General features: G+C 46.4%; 1 protein-coding gene across 4 annotated transcripts in view; it reads right to left on the minus strand.

Annotated features, from left to right (window-relative positions):
* Positions 1-10,655, minus strand: part of ACVR1C (activin A receptor type IC) — a 52,594-nt gene that overhangs the window by 16,069 nt on the left and 25,870 nt on the right. The window contains exon 2 of one of the 4 annotated variants that reach the window (XM_015411544.1): positions 1,464-1,703. The exons of 2 other annotated variants lie outside the window; for them this stretch is intronic. In XM_015411544.1, coding sequence (XP_015267030.1) covers positions 1,464-1,703 — 240 coding nt within the window. Of the gene's footprint in view, positions 1-1,463; positions 1,710-10,655 lie in introns of all 4 variants that reach the window. One more of the 4 variants, XM_015411543.1, reaches the window with a different exon arrangement.

The raw sequence follows: 10,655 nt of genomic DNA on the forward strand, positions 1-10,655 counted from the left end.
CTGCTGAAGTCCCTCCCCTCTCCAAACTCCGCCCTCCTCAGGCTCCAAACCTCTAGGTATTTCCCAACCTGAAGCTGGCAACCCTACCAAGGAAATACAGACTGATAGAGATTTCACAATAATATTTTAATACATCATTAGTATAACTGGGGGAAGGGGAGAATGCTATGGCTGCACAACCCCCAGATTGCTTTAAATCTAGAAGTTGGCCAACGCTGCCCACAGATCGTGACCAGTAGTGACACTAATACCTCCGGGATGCCTTCTGTTTTAAGGACAACGGTTTACAGATTGATCCTGTCTAAGGACATTCAGGGCTTGAAGACAGTCAGCTTAGAAGAAATGAGATTTCAGGCTCATCTTCCCTAGACTGTGAAGGCACTGTGTTAGGCAAGAAGATTTATATTAATCTACACACATTTCAAAACTGGTTTTAAAGTTTCTGGCTCAGGAAGCGCCCAAAAATTGTCAACATAGGTCTGACCTTTGAAGCAAAAAAACACATTTTGTTTGTCACAGATGTAAGAGAATAGTCTACTGAAGACAGTTCAATTGCTATTTTTGTTTGCGTATTTATAGCTTGACCATCATGATACTCTTCCACATTTGGCTTTTGGTCAGATATTAAAATACCAGAGAGTTTACGTTCTCCTGTCTATGGTGACACAGGCACTATATGTGGGAAGATTAGAGTTTCTAAAATCCTTATTGACTTGGATGGATCTGAAACCAAATGGTTAGAGGATTAAAATCTAGGGTATTCTCAGAACTTTCATCATGGAAGGATGCCCTTTTCCCACACAGTATAGTACTGCAAACAGCTGAAGCCTATTACCTGGCTTTGGGCTGCTTCCTTTGGGTTGGATCCACAGGTGCCCCTTCTATAAGCAGAAGGGCACTTTAGAACCAGCCTATTGTTACTTCTAGACAGTTGTAAAAATACCTGGATACATGTCTTTCCTATGAAAGACACAGAGGGTATATTTTTAAAAATAAAGATGTAGTTTGTGCAACTAACTACGGTTTGTCCAGCTGACACAAATCCTAGTAGCTGTGCATAAATCCTGGTTGTGTGCTTCCTGCCTCCTTTCTGCTTTCCAGCCTGGCATAGTGGTTAGAATGCCAGATTAGGATCTGGAAGACGCAGGTTCAAACCCCCACTCTGCCATGAAAGCTTGCCGTGTGACTTTGACTCATTCCTGAGCTTGTCGGGTGACTTTGACTCACTGTTGAGCCTAACCTGCCTCACAGGGTTGTTTTTCAAAGGTAAATAGTGGGAGGAAGAACAATGATGTAAACAGTGACCCCCCCCCCAGGGGAGCGGAATGTGGTAGAAATATCTAAATATAATACAATTAATACACCACCGTAATACTCCAATCCCCTTCTGTTATATATGTATTAGCAAAAGGTCTACACAGTGATGGAAGTTCCAACTGATTCTACAGCACACATACACATACCAGATCCAGAACCTGATGTTGTCATGTCAAAAATCAGATCTTTGAGAGTTTTCCCAGGGTTCACCAGACTGCATTCTGACAGTGGTTCTTCAATGTTCAGCCTTTTTTCCTTCTTGAATCTACAATGGTGGCCTTGATATGTATACAAAGTCAGCAGGACAGCTACAGACAAGACACATACTGGTATGGTTATAATCACGGTCAGTTCCACCGGTCTCAGCATTGGTTTCCTTGAAGATTCTTCATCTTGGGGAGAAAAAAGCAGAACAAAATCAGCATGCAATCCACCATCTCTGGAAAAGTTTCAGTGGATTGGACCCAGCCAGCCTTTTCTCTCCATCTAGTCCAATTCCTCCTCCTTATTACAACCCCTGTCCGACATGGCTTTTGTCCAGACAGTTCCCATGACCCCCCGCATAGCCTTTTTGGTGGTCAAAGGGCATTCTCTCCTCCCTTATTCAATAGTGGCAAAGTGGGTTGGATCCAACCCAATGTTCATTTTCATGACAGTGACTGAAAGGATTTACAATATACATGAGAGGAATCCAATAAGGAACTGCAGAAGTAGGAAAATGCAATTTTCTTCCTTCCCTCTCCAATTGCTTGCACCCTATCCAATATCTTTTCCCACCATGCCCTTCTCCTCCTTGTTCTAACCATGACTACATTTCGAGATCTAGTGCTGGCTTTGGAGAAATCTAAATGACTTCCCCTGGCTGACAAATGTAGAATGTGGATTTGGCTATCTGTACAGCAGCCCTTCAGAAGTCGATACAGTGATTTCTCTGAACATAAACATTAAGCTAATTTCCATATCTTTTTGAGGAAGAACTTGATATCACTCTTTAGAATATTTCTCAAAAAGGTTAGATTTGAGTGCAGTAGCACCTTAGAGTCCAACAAGATTTCTGGGGTGTAAGCTTTTGAGAGTCAAAGCCCCTTTGTCAAATGCCCTCTTCATCATATTCCCCAAAAGTCTAAATGATAAAACTAAGCAGATCAGTGTTTGGTCAGTGGCTGGATGGCAGACCGATGGGGCCACCCAAAGCAGAACTGCACCCTTCTAAGTAAATTGAAGTCAAGGGGCTTAGAATACTGTTAACTCTTTTTAGGATCACTCTGCTAGGAACCTAAGTATGGTTCTATGATGGAAAAAAGGCAGGATATAAAATTTATTGTCTTTTAATCTCTTCTGCATAAAAATGGTAATGTCAAGATCTTGCATGCTTGCTGAGGAAGGAGAAGCAATATTGCATATGTGCATGCGTGAGAATGTGTTGGGGTGGTTAACTGGGTCAGCCTCTCAGGAGAGAGGAAGAAAGTACAAGGCTGAGTATGCTAAGGGGGGAGAAGACCTGCTACAAGTCTGGTTTCTGGACATGAAGGAGCCTGCTGTAAGAGGCAAATACAAATGTAAGGGTAGAAGTGGAAGAAAAGGGAAGTCTTTATTGCTTATTTTATACTAACCGCTGTGGTGGTGGGAAGTGCCGTCAAGTCGTAGCTGACTTATGGCAATCCCATAGTGCTTTCAAAGCAAGAGATGAACAGAGGTTGTGTGCCATTTCCTGCCTCTGTGTAGTAACCCTGGCCTTCCTTGGTGGTCTCCCATCCAAATACAAACCGGGCCAACCCTGCTTAGCTTCCAAGACTTGATGAGATCTGAAATCTGACAAGATGCCTAGCCTGCACCATCCAAATATAATCAGCATACAGAAATCAAATAGATAGTGGCCTGGCCTGGTCAAAACGGCTTATACTAGAAGCCTCTCTGAACACACTGCATGGATAAGGCAACCGTGTGGGAGGATCTTGTGCTTCAGCGCCTCCTATACCCATGTGACATCCAAGTGAGGCTGCTGTACTGTGGGCACTTCCCATGTGGCCTGGGGTCTTCTCATGCTTTGTCAGCAGCCTGGGAGAACTCATGTCCCCACAATGCTACCATGACTGAAGAAATGTAATGAGAGAAGATTCAGTAGTGGGAAGAAGCCAACGAGCAAGAGTTTAGGTGTGACCAGGTTAAAAATGACTGTCTTGAAAGACTACTGAACCCGAAGGACAGATCAATGGCAGTTCATCTCATCCTAGCTTTTCAATCCCTCTTTTTGGACAGGGTATATAGGTGAAATATACTCTGCTTTAATCAGATTGAAATTCATGCAAACAAACAAGCATTTTCTGTAGGGAAGATTTTATATAAGCACACACATGCACAGCAATGGTACCTGGGATGTTCTGTAAAAGGGCCAGAAAACCCTTGTTGTTGTTTTTTTAAAAAATATGATGACATCAGAATAAATACAAAGAACAAAGGTTATAGGTCAACTTCAATGGCAGAATACACAATGACAGAGTGAAACCTACTGCCCTAAATTTAGTGAATTGCTGTGACTTTGCAGCTAAACACTCAGCTTCTGTAAACAAATCCCTGAGTATATGGAACATCACCCTGTCGATAAGCCTATCACCAAGGCCCAATTGCTAGTGAGGGATCAAGTGCTTACCTATCTAAACATTCTACTTGTACCCTGTCACAGTTAATTGCAGATCAAGGTGGGCAGCCATGTTGGTCTGAAGCAACAGAGCAAAGTTAGAGTTCAGTGGCACCTTTAAGACCAACAAAGACTTTATCATTCATTGTCTGACGAAGCGTGCGTGCACACGAAAGCTCACACCCTGTATAAAACTTTGTTCGTCTTAAAGGTGCCACTGGACTCTAACTTTGTTCTACAGTTAATTGCACTTAATTTAGTCTCAGCCCATTTGCATCTGGCAAGCAAATGGTGGGCCAAGTGGATGTGCCATTAGCAAGCTCAGAAATGGGCCAGCACGTTGTATTCCAACATGATGGAGTATGTGTGGAATGCATGTGCTAGCAATTTCTTCCTGCTGTGACCAGCATCACATTCACACCCCCAAAATATCACAGCAACATGTATGCTGTCTCCCTGTTAGTGCCCCTCTCCTCCCAGTTGTCCAAAATTTAGGAATTTCAAAGGAGCATATAAAACTCTTTATTGCTCGCGCGTGCTCCGTCTACGTCCGGAACTACGGCAAGGACCCGGAGTGGATCACTGGCAGCTGAACCCCTGCACAGACTGTTGAATAAGCAGGCTCCCTGGACGTGGGGCCCGCACCAGGCCGCCGTGTTCAGGGGGTTAAAGCTCTCCTCATTTCAAACTCTGTCCTGGCCCACTTCGATGAGACATTACCAGTGGTCCTGGCGTGCGACGCGTTTCCATATGGCGTTGGCGCTGTGCTGGCACATCGCCTCCCGGACGGGAAAGAAGTGCCTGTGGCGTACTACTCGCGCACCCTGTCTGCAGCTGAACAAAACTACACACAGATCGACCACAAGGGGCTGGCGATAGTTGCCGGAGTGAAAAAATTTCAAGATTTTGTCTACGGCCGGCCTTTCACCATCGCCACCGATCACCGCCCACTCCTCGGCCTCTTCGCCGCGGATTGCCGGACGCCACAAGTCCTCTCCCTGCGGGTCTTGCAGTGGTCCATTTTCCTCTCAGGCTATAACTATACCCTGTAGCATCACCCGGGGAAGGCTATGGGACATGTCAACGCCCTCAGCTACCTTCCTTTGCCCGAGGTGGGCAACGATCCAGCCCCCACACATCACATTCTCTTGATCGAAGGTCTCCCCGATGCCCCTCTCCAGGCAGCGGACATTGCTCGCTGCTCAGCTCAGGACCCCATCATCTCCCGGGTTCTGGGTTCGGTGATGAGGGGGTGGCCTGCGGCTATGAAGGGGCCTGGGTGAAGCGTTGTGCAGCCTGCCAGGTGGTCCGGCCCAGCCACCGAGCACACCCTCCCAATCCTGGGAATCAACACGGACACCTTGGTCCCGGCTCCATATTGACTTCGCCGGGCCCTTTCATGTATTGTTATTCCTGGTGACCGTGGACTCCTACTCGAAGTGGCTGGAGATTAGCCCGGTTTCCGCCACCCCCTCCAAGGTGACCATACGAACCCTTCACCGAATTTTTGCCACGCACGGCCTGCCCAACACTGTTGTCTCAGACAATGGCACAGCATTCACATCAGAGGAATTTTAAGAGTTCCTCCACAGCAACTTGATCCGGTACATCAGATTGGCTCCCTTCCACCCCACAACGAATGGCCAAGTGGAACGCATGGTGCGTACCGCAAAGGAAGCCCTCAGCCGCTTGACGGAGGGGGACTGGGAGTTCTGCCTTGCCCTCTTCCTCCTGGCACAACGGACTACCCCCAACCCAGTAAGCGGCCGCAGCCCCGCGGAATTCCTCATGGGTTGGCAGCCCGCGATCCTTTTAGATTGCCTACACCCAGACCAGGCTCCAGAGTCGCAGACCCTGTCCGAGCTGCGGGAGGCACCACAGGGATTCTTCCCCAAAGATCCCGTCTACGTCCAGAACTACGGCAAGGGCCCGGAGTGGATCACCGGCAGGATCATCTGCCCCACGGGACCAGTGTCATATGAAGTCTCGACGGACTGCGGGCAGGTCCTACGAAGACATGTAGACCAGCTGAGGTAGCACCTGCTTCCGGAAGCAAGAGAGGTCCAGGTATCTGAAAGGGCAGCCGATGACGTTCCAGACCGGGAAATCCGCCAGGAACAGGAAACAGCCCACATCCCAGCAGCCGCTCCAGAGGTTAGCGCACCAGTACCTGCGAGGACACCAGAAGAGGCCCAAACACAACCACTGCCAGAAACGGGTGAGATGTTGGCACCTCACCCAAGGCCACCACAGCAAAATAGTTACGAGTCACCCGTGCCATCCCCAAGGCGGTCAACAAGGGAACTTCGGTCCCCCACATACCTGAAGGACTATGTGACATAGGCAGGGTTCGAACTATGGAGGGAGGGGTGTTATGTCCGCTGACCGCCACCAGGTGGCAGCGATATGTGTGCTAGCTTGAGTCCCAAGAACAATAGGGATTAGGCTCCTGAACTCTTCCTTCAGGGACCTATAGGACCTTTGGCAGGAGGTTTAAACCCACCAATAGGACCTAGGGTTGTCCCTTTGCCTCTGTATATAGTGGGCTGCTTGGCCCGTTGTAGTTAGTTCGAGTTGTGTCCAGTAAACCATGCTTTGTATCACACCATCTCTGTGATCTTTCATGCGTCAAACCCACTACACAACACATACCCAACTCTTTCAGCCTTTCCTCATAAGACTTGGATTCCAAAACTCTCACCATCCTGGTTGCCCTCCTCTGGACACGCTCGAGCTTGTCAACATCCTTCCTAAAATGTGGTGCCCAAAACTGGACACAGTACTCCAGGTGAGGCCTGACCATAGCAGAATAGAGCGGGACTACCACCTCCCGTGATCTGGACACAATGCTTCTGTGAATGCATCCTAAGACTGCATTAGCTTTCTTCGCACTCACATCGCACTGCTGGCTCATATTTAGCTTGTGATCAACCAGAACACCTAGATCCCTTTCACATGTGCTGCTGTCAAGCCAAGTCCCTCCCATTCTATATCTGTGCCTTTGATTTTTTGTACCTAAGTGTAGGACTTTGCACTTATCTCTATTGAAATTCATTTTATTTGTCTCAGCCCACTGTTCCAGCCTATCCAGATCATTTTGAATCCTGACTCTGTCTTCTTCAGAATTAGCAATCCCACCCAGCTTCGTGTCATCTGCAAATTTGATAAGCATCCCTTCTAAGTCTTCCTCCAGGTAATTTATAAAAACATTGAACAACACTGGGCCCAGGACCGAGCCCTGTGGCACTCCACTCGAGACTTCCCTCCATGTAGACGCAGAGCCATTTACAAGCACTCGTTAGGTACGGTTTTTCAACCAACCATGAATCCATCCAACAGTTGCACCATCCAGCACTTAACCAGCTTATCCTCAAAGATATCATGAGAAACTTTGTCAAATGCTTTACTGAAATCTAGATACACTATGTCCACTGCATTGCCAGAGTCAACCATTTTAGTAACTGTCAAAAAAGGAGATAAGGTTGGTCTGGCATGACTTATTCTTGATAAACCCATGCTCAACCATTTTAGTAACTCTGTCAAAAAAGGAGATAAGGTTGGTCTGGCATGACTTATTCTTGATAAACCCATGCTGGCTACTACCAATTAACTCATTCCATTCAAGGTGCTCACAGACATTTAATAATCTGCTCTAGAATTTTTCCAGGTATTGATGTCAAACTGACAGGCCTGTAATTTCCCGGGTCCGTCCTTTTTCCTTTCTTGAAGATCGGGACAACATTTGCTCTTCTCCAGTCTTCCAGCACAACACCAGTACTCCAGGAAATCTCAAAGATTAGAGCCAGAGGCTCTGAAATAATATCTGCAATTTCTTTTATCATTCTGGGATGCAAGCCATCCGGCCCTGGAGACTTGAAAGTATTTAAGGCAGCTAGATGCTCTCTAACCATTTCCTTACTTACCCTAGACTGGCAGTTCCTCCTTCCTTCATATGCCCTGCATTCTTCAGGGCAGAAAGTGAGAGTTAAGTAATTCCGCTTTGTCTTCATCCCTTGTTAAAGCTTGAACGTCTTCCCCTAGAAATGAGCTTACCCCATCCCTGTTTTTCTTTTTGCTCCGAGCATAGGAATAGAAACCTTTCTTCTTATTTTTAGCATCCCTTGCAAGCCTCAGCTCCATCTGCACTTTAGCCTTTCTGACACCATCCCTACACGTTTGAGCCTGCTTCTTGTACTCACCATCAGTAATTTGTCCCTCCTTCCATTTCCTGTAATTTCCCTTTTTAGTCTCAGCTCTCCAGAAAGTTCCTTGTTCAGCCACCTCGGTTTCATTACCAATCTCCCACCTTTCTTTCTCACTGAGACAGTTTCCAATTGTGCCTTAAGCACTTCATTTTTCAGCATCTCCCATCCTTCCTGTGCAGATTTCCCCCTCAGCATTTCCAGCCACGGGATCCTACCTAATATTTCTCTGAGTTTTTTAAAATAAGCATTCCTGAAGTCCAGGATACGAGTCCTACTATGTCCTGGTTTCACATCCTTCTCTATGTCAAATTCCAAGCTGACGTGGTCACTATTCCCCAAAGATCCCACAACATCTACTTCATTAACCAGTCCTTCCCTGTTAGTCAGGATTAAATCCAGGATAGCAGATCCTCTGGTTCCCACCTCCACCTTTTAAGAGATGAAGTTGTCCGCAAGACTATCCAAGAATCTGCGGGATGCCCCATGTCTAGCAGAGTTAGATTTCCAACATTTCAATAATGTGTTTTGAGTTACAGCTATTCTGAACCAACTACACTGACTACATTGTGAGTTTCCATTGCGAGGCTAAAATAGTATTAAACATTCTTTAAAGGAAAAGAAGGAGGTCTTATGATCATTCTACTAACACATGCGGCTTAACCCAGTGTACAACATGGCAGGAGAAAAAGAGCCTTCAGCAAAGCACAACATGGAAAGGACCTAAGTGTTACACATACAAAGGTGTCCCCTGTTTCTAAAGTGCATAGACCTGTAGGCTTGGAACTTACACCTTGCTTCCATGTGTACTTCCTTCATCCTTCGTGGAGGCTGTCCTCAGTTGCAGGGTCCATTCTAGGCACTTCACCACATTTCATTAAAAAACATTCATCTTGCATGACTGGAAGTGCCTACCAACCAAGGAATGTGCCCTCCACAGAAGATGGCCATCTCCATAATGGATGAAGGAAGCGCAAGAGGAAACAAGGTATAGGATCCCAGCTGTAGTATGGATTGTAGTAGCAGAGTGACTGCTAGAGTTGCCAACTCCGGGTTGGGAAAGCCATGGAACTTTGGGGGTAGAGCCTGGGGAGGGCAGAATTTTGGGAGGGAAGGACCTCTGTGAGGGATAATGCCATGCAGTCCACCCTTCCGAAGGTGCCATTTTCTCCAGGGGAACTCATCTCTGTAGTCTGGAGAGCAGTTGCAATTCTGGGAAAACTCCAGTCCCTACCTGGAGGATGGCAACCAATGTTCCCTCCAAGCTGTGGAGTCTTCTGAGCAAAAATTCTACTTTGTGAGCTCCTGGCATTAAAGTTGTGAGCTACTGCATAAATTAGCTTGTTCCGGAGCCATCCTTTCTGAGCGAAGGCAAAAATGTGTGAGCCAGAAGCTAAAAAACTGTGAGCTGGCTCACACTAACTCAGCTTAGAGGGAACACTGATGGCAACTAAGGCTGATGAGAGGGACTGTGTTGACAAAATTTGGGGGGTCCAAGTTAGCTGGAGGGTCATGCTGTATTCACAGAATGCATTAAGAAATTCCTATTGCAGTTGTGACTGCAGCTACTAGTGCATAGGGAAGGCAGAGCATGGTAAACAGCTCCTTTTTATATTTTAGTAATCTGCTTAGAACTAATAAATTAAGAAGCAATATGAGATACAGAGACAGAGATATAATAGAGAGCTTGGCCTTTCTGCAAAGTTTACTAGGCGGCTGGGGATAACCCTTGCTTCTCAGATCCTGGTAAACCCATCAGTCAAGCCAGCACTGGAGCAAGGGAAGACCAGCCAAGACAAGGTAGAGTAAATGTCTGAATGCAGCTTCCTAAAAAGGTCATTATCTCCATCAGTCTATTGTTTCCTCATTCCTTTAGTTTCCTTCCTTTACTACCAACCAGCTCCTGAGCAGCCAGATCTTGAGATGCCTGATTTTATTTTCTGATGAGTTAAGCTGCCACAAATGGACAGAGAGATGGACATGCGGATCCTTTTTTTATTATTATACATTTATTTTATTTATTTATTTATTTATTTATTTATTTGATTTTTATCCCGCCCTCCAGCCGAAGCGGCTCAGGGCGGCGTACAACAATAAAACAGTAAAACAACTCGTCTAAAACAATCTATACAAAACATTAAAATCACAATTTACACTCAGTATAACCTACTCAGGATGGCGACTATAAAGTGCTACATACTCAATCCAAGTTGTCGAATGCTTGGTGGAATACCTCTGTCTTAACCGCTCTCCGGAACTGGTAGATCCCGGAGGGCGCGGATCTCATGGGGGAGCTGGTTCCATAATGCAGGCGCTACCACGGAGAACGCCCTGGTTCTGGTAGATGTTAATTTGGCGTCCCTGGGGCCAGGGAGAACTAAGCGGTCTTGTGACTCAGATCTCAGTGCTCTCGGGGGAACATACGGGGAAAGGCGGTCCCGCAGGTAGACAGGCCCCAGACCATAAAGGGCTTTAAAGGTCATAACCAGCACCTTGAA

This window comes from Gekko japonicus, unplaced genomic scaffold (assembly GCF_001447785.1).
Source record: "Gekko japonicus isolate JY-2015 unplaced genomic scaffold, Gekko_japonicus_V1.1 scaffold6, whole genome shotgun sequence".
Lineage (NCBI taxonomy): Eukaryota > Metazoa > Chordata > Lepidosauria > Squamata > Gekkonidae > Gekko > Gekko japonicus.